Raw genomic sequence first — 21,135 nt, 5'->3', positions numbered from 1 at the left:
ATGATAGGGCTTCACGATTAATCGTTAGAAAATCACGATCTCGATTCATACTTACGTGTGATCTCATTTCCAAATAACAACGATTTAAAAAAAAAAAAAAAGAAAAACAAAAAAAGATGACGACGATTGTACCGCATTTTGATCCGGGACGTAATCTGCATGAAAACAAGCGCTCACTCTTCCTGCTCAACAAATAACAAGGGCGGAGCCTTATACCACGTGATACAGAAGCTGTGCCGTGTGATGCTAAAATTAGCAGGGAAAAAACAACGGAGAGCAAGTCAGGGATGACGAGAACGTGACAGGAAAAAATCCGTCCCGGTCAACCACCCAAACATCAATAACGGAAACCTTATACAGCGCTTCCCTATACACGTCGAACTTCCGCAGGCACAAAGAAATTACGGAGGCTATCACTTATCACCTGACCAAAGATATGGCTCCCATCAACACTGTGCAAAACGAGGGATTTAGGAAAATGATCAACACCCTAGACAAACGCTACACAGTGCCGTCCCGCAACTATTTTTCTATTGTTGCACTACCTGCTCTATACACGCAGCGTCGAGCAACGGTGGAGACGGAATTTCAAGCAGTACAACATTTTGCGGCAACAACAAAACCTGAGACATTTATTGTTTTTATGTTCAGTCTCAACTGTTACGAAGTTGATGTGCAGTTAATAAGTGCAATAAATATTTATACTGGAAATATACATGTTCTCACTTTCATTAGAATTTTGTTTATCAAAAGGTCTGACATGGTAAATGCAAATAACAGCATTCTCATCACTTATTTCTTCAATACAATATGCATGTCCTTCATTCATCCCTTTGTGGAACTTCAACGCACTTCTGCTCTCCCCCATATTCCATCTTCACAAGCATATCCTGTGCGGAGATCGAATAAAAATTAGTTGACACTAATTAATGGCACAAATAATCCAGTAAACAATTGCAGCACAGTAAAAAAAAAACCAAGGAATCCTTTTTGAGCCATTACTTGTGTAAAGTATTTTCCCAAAAGACAAGGACACAGGCAACAGGTAATACTGAACTAAATGTAAAACCTCAACCTTTTTCATTTTTACCTAAACCGTGTGCACAAAACTCTGGAGGGATCTAAATGCTAACGTAGAATCCAGTCAGGACGTCTGCTACTGCTGTTTGCTCGTTTGTTTTTTTTTATGGGCGATCGTTTTCAGGCTTCAAGTAGCACCATTATACCAACATTTCACATTCTAGACATTGTTTTAGGTGTATTTGACCAAAAGTTTGACTGAAAATTCACATGCAAGCTTTTTTTCAAGGCTGTGGTATTTGCCCGCAAACAATACCTTTCAGCTAGCTAAAACAGAATATTATGCTATCACCGAGCAACATGGCTAATGCCTTTCACACAGCTTTGTCTCAACTCCAAAGAGCCACAGAAGTAAAAGCTCATAATAATAATTGAAACAATCATTGAAAAAATGACTTACCAAGCATGGCAAACAACTCAAATATGTAGAGCAAAATGTTCTGAAACGGCTTCACTTCAGCTTCGATTGGAGCCGTGCTGGGGGCGGAGTCTGTGAATTTACTCTGTTGGTGTCATAGCCCCTGTAGGAGTTCAGAGTTAAGAGGTCAAGAGTTAATGTTTCCATTGTAACACCTCCAGATTTGACAGAGAAACACTCATTTTTAACACTCGATTTTAACTACTATCATTTTAGACCTCAGAGTTACATTAAAAGAATGTGACTCTGCTTAGAGTAAAATTAACTCTACTTTTGCAAGAAGACTATTAACACCAAAACATTTAACACTTTTGAATTTGCTGTGTACTGGAATTTATACTGTATACTGGAATTATTATACTGGAATTTATACTGTATACAATAAATATTTATACTGGAAAAGAAAATCGTGAGAGAATCGTGATCTCAATTCTAAGCCAAAAAATCGTGATTCTCATTTTATGCAAAATCGTGCAGCCCTACTATATGATACATCTATATATACACTGTCAAAGATACTTGAGTGTCTTTGAGTGAAGATTTAAGGTGACAGGAAATATAAATAAATGCAACTTGAATCTTTACGGAAGCTCAGTATTTGACACAGAGTTCAAACTCATTGCTGTAATAACTAATAATGATTAATATAATAACTATAATATTGACCATATTATAGTTACATTACCAAAGTGAGATGATTTTAGTCTCATGAACAACATTAGCTAATTGTTATTTACTAGCTAATCTTAAAATGACTGTTCAGCACAGAAATGAAGCCCAACAATTATGTTTACAGTCCTGTGGTCTCAGCCTCAGATACTTATCAAATCACACAAAGCGCTTGTAGAAACAAATGAACAAAATATATTCTCCTTCATTTCTGTCATACAAAGCTGTATGAAATGTTTCCAGCAGTTAGTATCATGGTTGCTAGGCAACCTGGGCAGCGCGACGGAGGCTAGACCGTCCCATTTCACAAGCCTACAAGCCTCGCACTTCCGGCCTTAGCGTTCTTTGAGTTCGCGGCCCTTGGGGACCGTTAAGGCTGCTTACTTTAAGGCTGCAGAACCTGAATTGGGATACAGCCGCTCTCTTCGCTCCGGTGCTGCTGTAATACCAACATGTGTGTGTATGTGTCTGTCTGTGTTTGTGAAAGTGTTTGTGTGTGTGCGCGCTCCCTTTCTTGTGGTGTTTGGGGTCTTCCTGCTGTCTGTGCTGTTCACTTAAAAAAAGGTTTAAGATGCAAATGTTAAAGAGTTCTGCACAGCTTCCAGGACATCACTGTTGTTACTGACACCGGTGGTCACTATGTGAACTTCAGGTGAGCTCACCTGTGCAGGTTTCCTTCAGTGTCTGATGGCAGCAGCCTGACTGCACAGCAGTGAGCTGTGTGGGGATAAACGAGAGAGCTCTCTAGCCTCCAATGCCACCTCCTCGGCCTCCTGAAGGGGCCCGCTCAGCAGGAGACCTGGCTCATTTCTTCTCTCTGAGATCCACCGAGCAGAGGTGTGAGCATTCTGAGGGAGCTGTGCGCTTTGATTTCACTGCAGGTTACAAGTTCAACTTAGATCAAAACATAAGAATGGTCACCAGTGTGGCCACAGTCTGGAACTTTACAGCTAATGACTTCATTATTTATCAGTCATCAGATTACACAGATATTTTTCTAACACTGTCTCTGGGGAAAAAAGTCAAGTTTTGAATTTATTTGTCTTGTGCACAGACTGCAGCTCAGCTTAAAAAAATAAGACATGAACATAAATATGACTTGTAATTAGAAAAATTCGCACAACTGGCAATGCCCCTAACAATAAACACATTAAACAAGTGAGTTATAAAAAGCTTCCAACCATACAGCTGTTATGAAGGAGGAAATTATCTATAACGTTTGTGTATCAGACTGTAAACCCTGCTGCCTCTGCTGGACAGCAGAAGACCTGCAGTGTTCTTCAGCCATAGAGACTGATGCCTGAGCAGTTAAAAGAGCAAATACTAATAACTCTAACCTGTAAAAAGCCTCTTCAATCAATCATTACCCCATCCAGTTCTGCCAGCCATCCACTCTCATTCCCTCTGGACCAATCCATCTGGGTGCAGATTGTGTTGTTACTGTTAGGTTAGTGTTAGTGTTGCTAGCGAGCAGCTCGCTTCCTCTTCCAAAATCCATTCTGTAAAAATCTGAAAACATCCACCTGGATTGTTATGTTGAGGAAAACCGCAGTTTTGAGAAATTCAGCATTTTCTTGAACTAATCCTGGAACAGGAAGAAGGTATGTGAGCTAGAATGAAACCTTTCCTGTTTTTAATTTGGGCAGTCAAGACCTTCAAGACTCTTCTCATGCTCTTCTGGTAGTAATATTGGGATTTATATGAAGCCCTTTAAGAAGAAGAAGCATATTGACAGCCATTCAGAGGTGCAGAAGGTCTTGAAGGGAGATTGGCAAAAAGTGTTCTATGTTTTCTATGGGCAGGATCCCACAAAAGTTTCTTGCCTGAGAAGGAAAGAACAACAAAGACACTTTTCAACTTTAAACTTAGTGTTTTTAATGAAAACATTCTGCACTACATTACCCAACAGCCCCACACAGACTACACCTTTCTCACTTAAATGGCATGAAGAAGCTGACAGAGGAAACTCATCCCCAGTTATATGAGAAAGAAGAGTTTGGTCCCACGTTTGGTCATTTGAACCAAAAACGAAATAAGTTTAAAACAGAAATGACTCCACAGAGAGAACAAACATGCACAGCCAGATAGGTTTTATTTTTTAAGAAGGAGATTAGAAACTGGGTCTTTTAACATTTGTTATCATTCGGATGTATGGAAAATTTATAGCTTCTAAAATTGCTCAAATGTTGATCAAATTGAAAACCCGTACTGGAAAGAATCCCAAAAACTGCATTATTTTCCATCTGCAAAAGACAGGAGGAGATTTTAGAGATATAAGAAATAAAAATTATGCTTTAACAAAAAGGAAGAAAGACAGGGATGGATAACTGTAAGTGTAGTAACTGTAACTATAACAGTACATCTGACATGAACAGTAGAATAGTGTAAGAGTGTGTGAAGCTGCTACAAACTGAGTGTGAAACATTTCTTTTCATTCAGCACAGAATAAGGCTAAACAACATCTTTAAAAAATGTTATTTAAGATGCAGTCACTGAAATTAGGACAAAATCGGCTCAAGTATATAAACGCTAACATTAGCACAGAGTCACTCACTCAGTGGATTTTATTAACAACTTCTGCAATTGTTAACCATATGACCATATAACCTGCAACCATATTGTTTTCCACTGCATGTAAGTTACTAATCTTCTCCTGTGAGCTGGAAAGCTGCAGTGTGAGTATTGTTATGAACAGTAATCGCAATAAAGAAAAGTGTACACAGAAAAGCGCTGAGATGTGGTCGGGTCTGTTGCACATCGTTTACACTAACCTAACCCAACTCAACCAAACTCACTTCAACCCAACTCATCAATTCAACCTCGCCCAACCACACCCCACCTCACTGAACTCATCAACTGAACTCAACTGAACCTAACCTAACGTAACTCAACTAAACCCCAAACCATTAATACAAGGCATGTCTATACTAAGAGATTAAAATGACTTCTGTGTTGAAAGGGTCCTCTTATCCTAATTCTGAGTTATGTATTATTAATCTTGAGCCAGAGTAGCTCAAATGAACCACTATTAATTAAACATTAGGCCTTCACTTCATTCCCTGTAATGTAAACCAACATTCATTTAATTTCTGCCCCCCCTTTAGCAGAAGTGGGTGAAATGAGATGACTATTCAAGGACATCATCTCTGTCTGTGGCATCAAATACAGTTCTAAGAATAGAGAAAAAAGATTAAATTAATTTAGAGCTGTGCACAGCCTCAGTGATTATTTCTACATACTCTGAGCACAATATTTGAAATTTTGGTGATGTTTAAAATGAAAAGGATATATGTGACAGACAATAAGAGAGAACGGGACAGATCTACTTTAACTGCTTTAAAACAGCCTGCAACACTGGCATGCTGTGACAGAGCTCTGGTTTTATTTCTATGCTGTTCAAGATAGAAAAAGTCACATACCACATACCTATTTTGTTGCTATGATGCCAGGTCTCTCTTGGAAATGAGATTTTTAATCTCAATGAGATTTTTTACCTGGATAAATAAAGGATTAATAAAAATGCTGACACTTTACCTGGGACCTACTACTAACTTTTACAGCTTTTACTCAGCTACTTAAAATGGTCTCAAATGTTAACCCGATTGCTAGGTGATTTTATACAACTGTCAGTCACAGTCGTCATTTCATCTCATCAAATCAACACCTGTGTGCAACACTAAATAATTTGTGTCTGAAAGTAAACTGAAGAACTGCAAAAGAATTTTGGCAGTAAATGTTGGCAGAGATAGCCAGAGATCTCACATTGGCTTCGGTAATAGAACCATTTTTTAAACTTGATTTTGTTAGTTTCCTTCAGTTTTTAGTACATTTTTCAGCAGCAGTAACAGTCTGTGCTCCTGCTGAGCTCTTTGCACACAAAAAAACTTCAAAGCAGTGTAACCTGGTTCCACCAACATCCCCTGCTTCATTGCAGAGTGGGAGGGGCCACTGGTTCTGTCTGTAGAAAAATTTGAAGAAAATATGGCGCTGCAGCTGCTGACACTCTGTTAGGTGAGCTGATTTCACTTCTTTCAACACCAGAGTCTTTGGTTGGACGATCTTTTGAACAGCTGGTCGGTCTATTGGTCAGTCCATCTGTTGGTTAGACCGTCTGTGGGTCAGCTTTTTGGTCTGTTGTTCGGTCTGTTGGGTGGATGGTCTGTCGGTCAGCTGGTCAGTGTGTTGGTCTGTTGGGTGGACAGTCTGTAGGTCAGCTTGTCGGTCTGTCGGGTGGACGGTCTGTGGATCAGCTGCTCCGTCCATTGGTTGGTCTGTTGGTTGTATGGTCTTTTGGTCAGCTGGTTTGTTAGTCTGTTGGTTGTATGGTCTTTTGGTTAGCTGCTTGTTCTGTCAGTCAGTCTGTTGGTGGACAGACTGTCCAACCAACAGACTGACCAACAGAACCCACCATTGTGTCTATGACACTAGAATGTCGTTAGAATGTTGCCATTTTGACATGCTGTAGAATGGCTGGTTGCAGCACTCAAACAACATTCGAGAAAAGCTAAAACTAATAGCCCTAGTTATAGTAACTAAGGGGCGTGTCTTACTGAAAAGTCCCTGCTACCAGCTCTCCTGCCTCCTCTCTCTTCTGTCACTCAGTAGAGTTACTCTAAACAAGGATTCCTGCTCGTGTTCGGGACTCAAAGCAGCATCGTTCAGCCTCTTCATTCATTCCTGTCACCAAACATTTGGTGACAGGTCAAATCAGCTGTTTATCTCTGGCAGTGAAGTGATGGAACCCAAGCCAAGATGAAGCAGCATTTGATTACACAGCCATCCCAGCCAGCTGTTAGCACACTGCCTCCAGCTGTGAACCGCTGATGAACCACCTGTCAGAAGACAGTTCTCATAATCCTTGATTTTAGGTGGCAGCTGGTAATGTCTTGGCAAGTATTGCTGAACCAATCTCAGGTCTTGGTGAGGGGATGCACATCGAGCCCATCCTGTTGAGTGACGTTGCTTTGGTCATGCCCTCACTGCCCACGGTGGATAGGGGGAAGCTCTCGTAGCTCTCTGTAGCCCGGTTGCCGCACTGGCAGCGTTGCAGTGTCAACTTCAGCTCCCTCTGGAAGTTGCTGTTGAGGAAGCCGTAAACGATGGGGTTAATGCAGGTAGAGGCCATCGCCGTCAGGTGACAGGCAGAGAAGACTGTGTCGTGCTGACAGTCTGGGAGGGCCTGGTGGTGCCAATCAAACAGAGTGTTGAAGACATTCAGTGGCAGCCAGCACAGAGCAAAGGCTATGACGATGGCTAGCAGCATTACGTTTATCCTCTGGGCTCCTCGAGTCCTCCTGCTGCGCTCCAGCATGTCCCTGCACAACACAGCATGACATCCATCATCAGACAATCCACCAGGAAATGTCACAGCAAACCTCAAGAAGCATTAACTCACAGCGTAACCACACACAGTGTCCACACAGAGCTCTAATCTGACACGATAACACGAACAGTTAAAGATGATGTGGATGAACCGAGTTATCACAGAGTGAGTGAACGGAAAGCTGTGTGACCTGCGACGTCTCAGGCGTAGAAAGATCCGGAGGTAGCAGAGGAGCACCAGCAGAAGGGGCAGGCAGTACTGGAAGATAAGCAGCGAGGTCGTGTAGGCTAGGCGATGCTTGTCTGACGGCCACAGCTCCATACAGATCAAATGATCCCTTAAACAAGACAGACATGGATAATGAAAACGGAAACACTTATTTAACTTTTAGAAGCACTGATTTAGGAAGTTGAAGATTTCATGTAACTTCTGCACTAAGCAATATCCCAAAACATCTGTGCCTCGATGTAATATCCCACTGAGCACAACTTTACTGAGGCTGGTGTCCAACCTCTGGTGACAGTTCTGAACATTACTTCACTCCTGACCCAGAAGTTTACCCAATTTCGCTGTGAAAGAAACTGCACAATGACAATAAAAAGCTCTAAGTCTAAGTCTATGTCTGACCCATTTGATGGCATTTTCACCTGCTTGGCATCCAGCGCTAATCTCAGAGGTATAAATATGTAACAGAATTTTCACTTAGAGATCAGAAACTAACAGATGAAACTGCCCAGAGGTTCATGAGAGGAAGGCTCTGAAAAAGAGGCTTTTTCAGTTTGTTGACTGAACCTCGTATGAACCGCTTGCTTCTCTGGAACATACATGTTTGGGAACGTACTGAGGATGTACAGGGGTTTACTGGTACTACATTAGTGGCTTTTTTTGAATTTTTACCTGCTTGCACACCAGAATCAATAAAACCAGGTCCCTTCATATCTAAATCATACTCTCTCTGACCTTAGAGCAAAGCTGTCTTTGTCTCAGTCCTGTTATCAGAGTCTGAAATCGGCAGGTCCACTTACCTTCTTGCATTAACGTTTTCAGGTTTTAGATGTGCTGATAAGCAGATACAGTGCTGTTCCCTGACTGTCTGAGCCAACAGAAATGCATCTTCATTTTTCTTGTTAAATGAAGTAAATACAAACTCTTCAGTATCCAGATATGAACCCTGAAGTCTCAGACAGCGTCAGGCTCTGTGGATGAAACACTCTCTGCGTCTCTATCACCAGGCACCAGAGCGGAATTTAAAGAAACTCCAACAAATGCTGACATTCTTCTTCCACAAAATCAGAACTGTAAATAAACACCTCCTTCAGTGACTCTGATGGCCCTGAACCGGTTCTAAAGACTTCAGTTGGTACAGGAACCTCCGAGGATAAAAGGTCTTTCTTAAAGTGTTCATTAAGTATTTCTGACAGGCTAATGTCCAGACGGTCGGATTGAGACACATTCAGGTTCATTTATTGTGCTGCAGCAGACTTTATTCCCCTGATGAGTTCTGCTGCTGAACATCTTAGGGCTACGCTGCTTTTAGCTAAATGCAAAACAAGCCCAAGGCGTTTTGGGCTGTGTGACAAATACCGAACATTTCCAAAGAATAAAAATAAACTCTGGGCTTTGAGAAAATCAGTTATGTGTCCTCATAGCTCAGCTCAGCTTCAGTTTAAAATGAAACAGCATCTCTGGACTGAAGCTAAGAAACACCTGTATCCCAGATCTCACCTGAAGGGGTTGGCAGGGAGGCTGATGTTCTGGAATGGGTCATTGGTGAGGATGTTGAAGGAGAGGAAAGGCAGTGAAATGAAGCAGGCAACCAGCCATGTCAGCCCCACAGCCAGATAGGAGTGTCCCGCGGCGGGGGACCAGCCAGTGGGATGGAGGATCAGCTGATGGCGCTCCAAAGCGATCAACACCAGGGAGAAGACCGACACTGTCACCGACATGCACTGAACAAAGGGCGTCACCTGGACGGGCACGAAACACAGCAGAGGACAAACTGAAGGTGTGGTTATCGAGCTCGCGGTACACTGTGAGAGCGCGGCCCCATGGTCATGACCAGCTCCACCTTCACGCTGTGACATCACACTTTTATCCATTCATCCAAATGTATTCAGTTTCCCCTGTTACATCAGCTGACAGCTTCATGATGACCTCACAGTGAGCAAATGAAGGCAAGTTTTTTTTTCTCTTTTAAAATGTGAATGAACACACCTACAGGTGAGCAGGGCAGGCGGTACCTGGTCTGCAGGTAAAGTGCTGCTCGGCCTGCTGGGCACATGAAACACTGCCATGGATGGCACTCACTTCCGTGTCAGCATTGTTCTTCATCTCTGCTCCATCAGATCTGGTGCTACTGAACTTCTAGATCTGTAACGTCAGCAGCTCTGAGTTGCTGCTGTTTGCTGTCTAATTTCAGATTTTTATTAAATGAGGTGACACAAACTTGTAATTAAAACCGATCTGTTATCTGTGAAGCCAGAGGCTGCTCAGGCTTTCAGGTGGTCGGTCACTCAGACTGAGAAGCATTACGTTCCTGTGTGGAGCAGACCACCACTTATCCCTCTGCTCCCATAGACATGCTTCCAGAGGAAGCACAAACACAGGCTTGTATCATCCTCTGGTCTCACCTGCGTACCTGACTCATCTGCATCACTAAGCAGTGGAAAGCTAACGGTCTTCATTTATCAACACAACTTTGGAGGATAAAAGGAGTATGCAATCCATGTTCAGGGTGGGCAGAGTCAGCACCTGGATTGCCCCCCCCGGCTCGTTTTTAATTTTACATCTGTCTGACAATGCTGGATGACTCTTATTTTGAAAGTCACTGGAAAGTGCTGGCCAGTGAGCCTGGACCGTTCCTGTCTAAGGTGCCTCAGTGGTAGCTTATCAGGCCGGTGGCCCAGAGTGAGGTTCTGCCAATGTGAAGGTTATGGTTTTATTTTTTATTTAACCAGGAAAAACACACTTGAGATTTAAAATCTCTTTTAAAAGCACGTCCTGTGTTCTGAACACTCATTAATTCAGTGTTCAGCAGTGCAGTCATAAGCTAGCAGCACTTACAGTAGTTAAAATAAAAGAAACAATCATAACTTAGAAACTCCATGTCAACAAAGAATGATTATCTTAGTAAAAGTAAGCATCTAGTGCCAGAAATGAAGCGGATAATATTCAGGTATTCAAGTCCTTTACAGCTGCCTGAAGAAGAGCAGCTCCTTCAGATACTCCTGCAGCTGACTCCAGGAGGAAGGAGCTGCAGGCTCGGTGTGAAACTGTGCTCAGGCTGACAACACAGCCCTGCAGACAGCTTCTCACTGTCGTCTCTTTATTGTTTTTGAAGGAAAAGGTGATGATTGCACACTGGTGAGTGCTGTTGTCCCAGCAGCGGTGAGCGTGCACGGCACACTGACCTTGCACAGGGCCTCCCCCAGCACCCAACGATCCATCAGCGTGTAGATGACGGTGACGGGCAGACAAACGATGCACATAAGGATGTCGGAGCACGACAGGTTGGCGATCAGGATGTTGGTGACGTTGCGCAACTCCTGTTGCCGGGCAATGATGAACACCAGACCTGCGTTGCCTAGCAACCCAATGGCAATGACAGCGCTGTATGCCACGATGAGGAATGTTGCCCCGCCTACTGAGGGAGGGCACTGAGAGGTGTCTGCCCAATCGGAGGCCTCCCAGACGTGGAGGACGCCGCTGTCGTTGGACATGGCAGGAAGGGAGAGGAGGAGGAAGTAGGGAGCGGGCAACCCAGCGGTGGCGACTCAACTTCCAACAATAAAGAGGATCAGAACACAATGAGGGGCGAGGAGGAAGAGGAGGAGGAGGAGAACAGCACCCAGCTACGTGCTGTGAGGAGTTGGATGATGGACTCAAATATGGCGTCCTGTGTTTCTTTCCCCGGGGATCAGCTCTGCAGCAGCGTTTTCTGCAAAGAACACAAAACAGCAGCGAGTAATAAGATGGAGATGAGGAGCTCTCAGCGGACAGGCAGAGGAGGAGAAAGGTGAAGAGGAGGAGTGAATGAATACATCAGCACATGCTGCTATCTCATGCTGAGCTGCACTCCATCGTCCAGAGACACTCGTTAGCGTACACTGCCAGCGTGGGTGTAATGGCACATTATGCAGCCCAGCTCACTGGGACACACTCGGCAGAAAAACCACTCTCCAACTATCTGACTGTCGGCGTTTGCTAAAACGTTGCAGCGTGAGGGCTGCACTTCAAACAGGAAGCCTAAAAACACTCCTCACAGCCCGACAGTCGCTCCATGTGCACAAGTAGCAGAAAAAAAACAAATCCTAGCTCAGCTCTCCAACAGTCAGACCTTCCAAATCATCAGACTGTAGTTTGCTCTCACCATAACTCATGCAACGATTTAATTTAATTCAGTTTTATTTGTATGGCATCGAATCACAAGAAGAACCCTCCGGCAAAACCAGTCTCAGGGACGGGCAGCCATGTGCACTGACCGACCAATAACAGCATAACTAAGGAAAGGACTCAGGGTCACCTGATACAGCCCTAACTATATGCTTTAGTAAAAAAGAAACTTTAAAGCCTAATTTTAAAAGTAGAGATAGTGTCTGTCTCCTGAATCCAAACTAGAAGCTGGTTCTACAGTAGAGGGGATGGAAAGCTGAAGGCTCTGCCTCCCATTCTACTTTTAAATACTCTAGAAACAACAACTAACAGTCTGCGAGTGAAGCGCTCTAATGGGGTGATACAGTACTATAAGGTCTTTAAGATAAGATGGGGCCTAATTATTTATTGATTATTCTTGTATGAAAAGAGCAGGATTTTAAATTCAATTCTGGATTTAACAGGGAGCCAATGAAGGGAAGTCCGTATAGGAGAAATCTGCTCTCTCTTTCTAGTCCCTGTCAGTACTCTTGCTGCAGCATTTTGGATTAACTGAAGGATTTCCAGGGAGTTGTTTGGACATCCTGATAATAACGAATCATAGTAGTCTAGCCTAGAAGTACTAAATGCATGAACTACTTTTTCAGTGTCAATCTGAGACAGGATATTTCTAATTTCAGAGATACTGATCAGATGACAGAAAACAATGATGATCCGCTCTGTTCTGCAGCTCCACAAAGCCCCTCTCATTCCGGAGCAGCTCGAGAGCACCCCCTGTGGAGCAGGGAGTCTAGAAAGGTTCTGATGCTAACAACTATAAGCTGAGATCAGCTGCTGATACACTGTAGCCCTCTGTGGTTTTAAAGAATATCAGAGTTTGAACTGTCATGTATGATATATGTAATGTTCTTACACATGTGCACAAACTATACACACACCCACACTCAGTATCGTTTTAACGACCCGTGTTCTCACTTATCTGCGACGTGCTGACTTAACGGTTTAATTAAGATACAGCTTTTAGACCATCAGCTGCTGCAGGCAGCGCGCATCCTCTGATCACATGCACATCGACACCATCAGCTGTCTGCCTCGCCCACTCTTTCATTTCGCCCTCCACTGACAGCCTTCATCAGCCCTGAGGGACTGAACTGCCACCAAATGAGACACACTCACAGGTGTTTGTGCACAGCCACGCTCTGACTCACTCGCAGCAGCCACCCGCTTGTCATGGCAGCCATCACACAGCTCCATATCTGCTGCTCCCTCGCTCCTGCACAAGAACACTCAGAGATCCACACTGTTTTTAAAATATGCACACGTAAAGCTCCAACACAGGACAGCAGCTTGACAGATGTTGACGAGACAACACCAGTAACATCTGGAAACAATGTGTTTCCTCTGCTGTGCAGAAAAACATCACAAAACATGGCATGTTTACTACATCATCGCCTGACAACAAATCTTCTGTCTCCAGGCAGGTGTTCGGTCATTCTGTCTAATGGCCAGCAGGGGGCGACTCGTCTGGCTGCAAAATGTAGTTGGTCATATAGAAAAAGCCCAACAGAGACCCAAGAGCTGAAAACATCCAAAAGGTGCAACCCAGATCAATCAGTTCCTCTGACATCTGCTGGATGTCAGTTCGGCAAAGACAGTGCCCACAGGTCTCTGCGGATTTCATGCAGGAGGTTATCAGAAAACCCGACAAGGTTACTGTTAATGTTCCAACAATGAATTTTGCAATGTCTCAACTTGACTCCGCCCACTGTCTGCTCAGCTGGTATGCTACTACATGTGTCCAAAACCAGCTACAGCTGTGGTTTGACAGAAATAGAGAAAATCTTTATTTTATGTCATTTTTTTTACTTTTACTGAAGAAAATTGTGTTGTTTCATCTCCGTGTGATGTATCTGGGTGAACATTACAGCCATGTGCTGAGCCAATTATGCTAAGTTTAGCTAGTAAAATAGTTTGCTAGTGTAGCTCTTGAAATGTCTCATTTCATTTTGATGGTATAAATGTAAAATGATTTCCATTATTGATATTTTACTATATATACTTCATTTTTTGAAAAAAAAAATCCTCAGAGGTGAAATTTAACTCAGTTGTCTCAAATATTATATTTCAGTTAAAATTCAAGGTATATATATTTCTATTTCATATCATTTATAACTTGTGACTGTCTAACAGACAAATATTAATATACAGTGACCACTGGCTGAAATCTTTAGTTATATTAAAGGGCAATATCCCAAAAAATCCCAAAAATTAACTACAAAGATTTGATCCTTGTACATTTCACATAAAATGGAAATCAGACTGATGCAGTAAATATTCTTTTATTGATGAGAAAACTGGGCAATATAATTTAAGATGTTGAAGATATCAGAGCATTAAAGAGGCCGATATTTGGGTAAAAGAGTCTCAAGGAGACTTCCGGGTGTCATGGCGGATTGAGTGGACGCGTTTGGTGGTAGCTCCCTATCAGGAATTTAAAACACCGAAAACTCGTCAACAGACAATTCAATTGAGCAAAACGAATATAATTGGTGAGGAATAAGGCAAAAGGAGGCCAAAATGCCAAGGGGACATGATAAAGCCGCAAAAATAAATACCAATAACGCAACAGGACAAGACTGCACGAGCCCCGATGGCATAATTAGAGATTCGGCTGGCGAATTACTAAAAGCCATCGAATCATTGAAATCAGAAATGAAACAAGATAATGAAAGGCTGAGAGAAGGCATTAACACGCTACAGCGGGAATTGGGCGGTAAGCTCGACAAGATAAAGGAGGACATAAAAACTCTGTCGAAGAGAGTGGGGGAAGCCGAGGATCGAGTGGGAAATATAGAAGATGTGACAATGGAGTTAATTGAAGCGCTCCTCCAAAGCTTGAAAACACAGAAATTTATTCAGAACAAGCTGGTGGACCTGGAGTCAAGATCTCGCAGAAATAATATACGCCTGGTTGGAGTGGAGGAAGGCTCCGAGGGGAGATCTGTCCAAGACTTTGTCTCGGAGCTGCTACAGCACGAGATACCTATACCGGCCGGGCTAGAACTTAAGATCCAGCGGGCCCATCGTATCTCTGTACAGAAACCGCGCCCTGGAGAATTCCCACGTCCGATTCTTATTAATTTCCAGGAATTCACAACGAAAGAACTCATACTTCGAGAAGTTTGGAAAAAGAAGCAAATCCAGGTGAATGGCAAGACGATCTACTTTGATCATGACTATGCATCAGATATTGTTCAAAAGCGCAAACAATACAGAGAAGTTAAGCGGATACTAAAGGAAGCGGGAGTGCGCTTCCAAACTCCCTACACGAGCATTCGGATCCACTGGCAGGACGGAGTCAGAAACTACGGTAACGTACGAGAGGCGGCTATGGAGATGCAGAGGAGGGGATACGATGTCCAGATCCCGGCAGCATCTGAGGAGGACGATGCGCTAAGCAGAAGGTGTCGAGAGTGGAAACGGGCCTCAATCTCCCATCGAGAGCAAATTTCTTCCCCGAGGCAGAGAGTTAAAAAAAAATTGGAGGAATTTCAGAGAAATGCTGATTAGTTCGGGGGATATCTTCCCCCTGTTACTGATCAGAAAATTATAGGCCTCTTAAATTCAAAGTTCTGGAGGAGCAACACCGGATGGAGGTAAATACGTTGGACTATAATTTGGGAACTACTTCTTCAGTTCTCAAATATTTCATAGGGCCCTCCTTTACGGAGGTTTTTTACCCTAGATCTACCAACGGGGTCATGGTGGGAGACAGTTTCTTCCTACTAATTGGGAGTCGCAAGTTTGTGTTTAATTTTTGTTTAATGTCTAGTAATATTGTTTTATTTTATTTTCTTAAACTAGAGGGGATGATCATTGCACACTGTACGAATTATGAGTGGTGTAGGTAAAATAAAAATTATTTCAATCAATATCAATGGTCTGGGGAATCCAGTTAAAAGGAGTAGATTGCTATCTAAATTGAAACGACACAAGGCACAGATTATATTCATTCAAGAAACTCATATGTCAAAAGAAGAACATGAAAAATTTAAAAAGCTTGGCTATGTAAATTCTTTTTATAGCTCATGTAAGAATAGCAGACGAAGAGGAGTTATAATTTTATTAGCTAACACGGTAAATTTTGAAAAGTTAGAGGAAATCCGTGACAAGGAGGGTAGATATGTTGCTGTCAAAGGGAGGATTAATAATGAAGTGGTGTCCCTGATAAATGTGTATGCCCCTCCAGAGGACAACTCAAAATTCTATCAAAAACTATCTGAAAAAATTATAAGCTTTAGTGAAGGGACCTTGATATGTGGGGGCGACTGGAACTGTATATTAAATCATACTAAAGATACTACAAGCAAAAAAAGACGCAAAGATAATAAATCTAAATCTCTTAACTCATTAATAAAGGAAGCGGATCTCTGTGATGTATGGAGAGAATTACACCCTCTGGAGAAGGATTATACCCATTTCTCAGCAGCCCATAAGGTTCACTCTAGGATAGATTTTTTTTTGATAAATAGAAGTGATAAACATAGAGTCACAGAATGCAATATCGGTATAGCCGACTTGTCGGATCACAACGCCATTCATTTGACCATTCACCTACATAATCAGAAAAAGAAATTATTATGGAAATTGAACATTGGTATTCTCAATAATGAATCTGAGGTAAAAGAGATCAAAAAAGAAATACAAACCTGTATTGCCCACAATAAGGATGATCAGATAGACCCAACAATAATTTGGGATACTGTGAAAGTAGTAACTCGGGGGTATTTGATATCAAGGACCAGCTACCTCAAAAAAATGAAGAAGCTTACACAGTCCAAATTAGAACAACAATTAAGGGATTTGGAAAAAAAAAAGCATACAGATTTGAGTCCTGATTTGGCCGAAAAAATCAAAAACGTAAGAAAACAACTAAGTGATTTGACTATGGAGGAAATAGAAAAGAAACTGAGATTCACAAAACAAACATTCTATGAGTCTGGCTCCAAAGCAACTAAAGTATTGGCTAAACGGTTAAAATTAATGCAAATAACTAATGCAGTCAACAAGATTAGAGATCCAAATACCAAGGAACTACTATATGAACCAACACAGATAAAAAACACCTTTCAAGAATATTATAAAACATTGTATAGTCAACTGGATCAGAAAAATGGACCAGAAATTGTAGAGTTTTTGGATCAGTTAGACCTCCCTTCAATAGGGACAACTCAAAATGAACTATTAACCAAACCAATTACAAAGGAAGAACTGGATAAGGCAATAAGGAGATTGAAGACGAATAAAAGTCCAGGGAGTGATGGGTACCCCAATGAGTGGTATAAGACTTTCAAAGAGGTTTTGGCCCCTATTTTGATAGATTCTTTTAATTGGACAATAAAACACGCTAAAATTCCACCTTCCTGGAAAGAGGCCATCATCTCAGTCTTACCGAAAGAAGGTAAAAACAAGGAAAACTGTGATTCTTATCGCCCAATCTCCATCTTAAATGTTGATTATAAACTATTTACATCTATAATCACAAGACGCCTAGAGCTGTTCCTTCCTGACCTGGTGGATGAAGACCAGACAGGGTTCATTAAGGGGCGACAGACACAAGACAATATACGACGCACATTGCATATAATTAATGAAGTTAATAGAGAAAAAATCCCAACAGCCTTAGTGAGTTTAGATGCTGAAAAGGCTTTTGACAGAGTCTCTTGGATATTTCTTTTTGCTGTTTTGAAGAGAATGGGCTTTGACAGTATCTTCATCAAGTGTATACAATCCCTGTATCATAGGCCAATGGCTAGAGTTAAAATAAATGGGGACTTGACAGACAGCTTTGAGCTCTTTAGAGGAACTAGGCAAGGTTGCTGCTTGAGTCCAGCTCTTTTTGCTTTGTATATTGAGCCTTTGGCTCAGTATATACGGCAAAGTACAGACTTAAAAGGGGTTTTTGTTTCCAAACTTGAACAACGAATAGGTCTTTTTGCAGATGATATAATTATATATCTACAGGATCCTGATACGACCTTTCCTTGGCTGTTTAAAGCATTAAAATATTTTGGTAAAAACGCAGGATATAAACTAAACATCGTAAAGACTCAAGTACTCTGTCTGAATTATTTCCCCAAAGAATTATTACAAAATGAACTTAAACTAAAATGGGATTCAAATAAGATCAAATACTTAGGTGTCTATTTAACTAGTGATACAAGTACTTTATACGAGGCAAACTATGTGAAGTTTAGTAATACAATCCAAAAAGATCTGATTAAATGGGCTCCGCTTGTCAAGGACCTTAGCTCAAGAATAGAGGTAATAAAAATGAATGTGCTTCCCCGGTTATTGTACCTATTCACCTCATTACCAGTCCAAATAACAGATGCACAGTTTGGTAAATGGGATAAATTAGTTAGTAGATTTATTTGGAAAGGGACAAAGCCAAGAATAAGATTTAAAATACTCCAATCAGGAAAAGAAAAAGGAGGACTTGCCCTCCCGAATTTCAAGGAATATTTCTATGCAGCCCAGCTGAGATATACTGTTTACTGGTGTTCATCAGAATATACTTCAAAATGGAAGCATATAGAGTTAAATTATTGCCTATCATGTCATCCACAAGCAAGATTGGGAGAAGAAACTACCCAGCCCACGAACAAAAATCTCATCACTGAATTTACTATTAAACTCTGGTGGACAATAATGAAGAAATATAGAATTACAGAAGATTGTAAATTGCTGATTTGGCCTGCATACTCTCGAAAATTCCAAAGTGGACAATGGGATAGTACATTTTTAAGATGGGTCAATAAAGGAATTACAGCAATGTGTACATTAATAGATGGGACAACATTTAAATCTTTTGAGAATCTACAGAAACAATTCGGATTGGATAAATCAGATTTATTTAGGTACTTTCAATTAAGACACTTTTACAATACAGAAATTAGAAAGAAGCTCTCGAGAGAAAGAAATCGTATAATAGGAACAATAACAGGTGCATATAAAAATCTTCCATCAGGAATTCTGTCGAAATTATATGATGGCCTACAAAATTCGAATAGGAATGAAACATTATATATTAAACAAAAGTGGGAATCGGAACTACAAATTGAGTTGTCAGAGGATGATTGGCGATCCTTATGTCTCACACAGCATAACTCCACTAGCTCTAGACGATGGAGAGAATATGGCTGGAAAAATGTGATTAGGTTTTTTATTACTCCATATATCAAAAGCAAGCAGTTGAAAACACCCCAACAATGCTGGAGATTATGTGGAGACTGGAACGCCAATCACTCACATGTGTTTTGGAAGTGTAAATATATTAAATCATATTGGGAAAGAATCGCGGCAACAATGACGAAGGTGCTGGGGTATGAAGTACTGTGTGAGGCACGAGTAATGTATTTTGGAATATGGGAAAATGTAAAAAAGGAGGACTGGTATTTGTTTAAGATTATGTTGTTGTCAAGCAAAAAGGTGATAACAAAGAATTGGCTGAAAAGCGATCCTTTAAAACTGGAAGACTGGATGGACGTAATCGAGGACATATATACAATGGAAAAAATGACTTACACTCTGAGACTGAAATCTGACAAACACCGAAAACAGTGGACAAAATGGATAATTTATAAGTCTCAGTCAGCCTTATAGGGCGGGACCTCTCGTGGTTTTTTTTTTTTTTTTTTTTTTGTGTGTGTTTGTTGTTGTGTTATTATTATTATTGTCTTGTCCGTATGTAATACAAAGGAAAAAGTACAAAATAAAGAGTTATAAAAAAAAAAAAAAAAAGAGTCTCAAGGAATAGAGATGACACAGAAACAACATCGTTATAAAATATTGTATTTTACATACATACTTTATGAATGTACAGCTTTTCACAGCTCTTTGAACCTCTTACTTGCATACTTTTCCCACTGAAACCAGTACAATCCCATTGTGATGAAAACAATATTTTGACTAAATACATTCTGGATAAATCAGATCATTATCAAAGTTGTCTATGGTTACTTTTATTTTCTCTTCTTTCCCTGTCAGATCCTGTCCTGCAGGATAAACATCAGTCAGTGGTTCCCTATATGCAGCTGTTATAGTTTGTGTTGCAAATACACGAAGCAAATATCTGAAAACTGTTTTAAATATTTTCAGCCATCCTTCATGTACAGAGAACAGCTGCCTGTTCTCCCCCTGTTCTCCTCTTCATCTCTCAGCTGCTGCTGGCTCCTTTTTCTCCTCCTCTTCCTCACACACTGCTGAACCTGTGCTGGTGTTTCATCAGGGATGAAGAGCCTCTGTCCCTTCTCAGTCTCTCCTTACTCTGGACGCTTGCAGAAGAAAATCAGCCATGGCAGTTAACAACAAAAGCAGGAGAAGTTTATCAAATATCTGTTAACTTGCAAGATGAAAACAAAGTTTTCTAATAGAATCACATGGACATATTTTATGTATTTAAAATCACACAATCATTTAAAATCCTTCATGCACCAATGCATGAAGGAGTGTTTCCGCAGGTCCTTCCTCCCTGCAGCTGTCAGACTGTACAATCAAAACTGCTCCCAACAATCATAGATGTTTACATCTGCGCTGTAACTGCAATAATTTAATCAACCAATTCGCACCACAACCTGGGTTTGCTTCTTATCGGTAGTTAATTTTATTTAATAACTGTACACTACTCCGTTTATAGTAACCATTGTCCTTGATGTAAATATGTAAGAAAGAAAATTGTGTATGTTTCTGTTCTGTGTCCTGTTTGTTTGTATATGTGTCTTTCTGGCTGCTGTTACAATCAAATTTCCCTGTGTGGGACAATTAAAGAGAAATTTAAGAGGGAAAAAAAGAGAAAGGAGAAACAGGACATATGATCCTGCAGAAATGTTGGGCTTTATAACAAAAGTGACATGCTCAAATTGTATGATATAAGCATAACAAACAGCACAGACACAGGAGGAGGACTTCTCCATTTATTGCCTGTCTTATTTATTAGTGGTTTATACAGGATGAGAGCTCATTTAACCATAAACTTCAGCACAGCATGGTTGAGTCTGCTTCCTTACCACAGCTCACGGGCCAGACTTTTGGTTGGTTTGTCCTAAAACAACCGAATGTTAGCTACATTGAATTTTTTAAGACTTTTCATTATGCTAAATTTGTTCCGCTGGATATTTTTAATGAGATAAAAAAAATTTTTAAAAAAAAAAAACAGTACTTACTTTTAAAAGTTTATTTCTGGATTGCTTCACTTCAACCACCTGCCGTTTTT

At 41.1% G+C, this 21,135-nt stretch overlaps 1 protein-coding gene and 1 long non-coding RNA gene across 2 annotated transcripts in view; both read right to left on the bottom strand.

The window, feature by feature from the left end:
* Window positions 1-435: 435 nt before the first annotated feature.
* On the bottom strand, window positions 436-1,544 carry LOC146705265 (uncharacterized). The gene is made up of 2 exons (XR_014921685.1): window positions 1,481-1,544; window positions 436-890 (listed from the first exon to the last, which is right to left on the bottom strand). It is a non-coding gene; the product is annotated as an uncharacterized LOC146705265 (long non-coding RNA).
* Window positions 1,545-4,024: 2,480 nt separating this feature from the next.
* npy8ar (neuropeptide Y receptor Y8a) overlaps window positions 4,025-21,135 on the bottom strand; it is a 28,532-nt gene continuing 11,421 nt past the window's right edge. Inside the window, exons 2-5 of the mRNA XM_085462920.1 lie at window positions 10,901-11,427; window positions 9,216-9,457; window positions 7,681-7,827; window positions 4,025-7,482 (exon numbers count right to left, since the gene is read on the bottom strand). Coding sequence (XP_085319046.1) covers window positions 7,032-7,482; window positions 7,681-7,827; window positions 9,216-9,457; window positions 10,901-11,209 — 1,149 coding nt within the window. The 5' untranslated portion in view covers window positions 11,210-11,427 and the 3' untranslated portion in view covers window positions 4,025-7,031. The remainder of the gene's footprint in view (window positions 7,483-7,680; window positions 7,828-9,215; window positions 9,458-10,900; window positions 11,428-21,135) is intronic.

The sequence above is a fragment of the Copadichromis virginalis genome, linkage group LG7 (assembly GCF_057382275.1).
Source record: "Copadichromis virginalis isolate Kocher_CV1m ecotype Utaka linkage group LG7, C_Virginalis_male_GT1.1, whole genome shotgun sequence".
NCBI classification, from domain to species: domain Eukaryota; kingdom Metazoa; phylum Chordata; class Actinopteri; order Cichliformes; family Cichlidae; genus Copadichromis; species Copadichromis virginalis.
The sequence above is the reverse complement of the archived record's forward strand: the minus strand, read 5'-3'. Positions and strand labels throughout refer to the sequence as shown.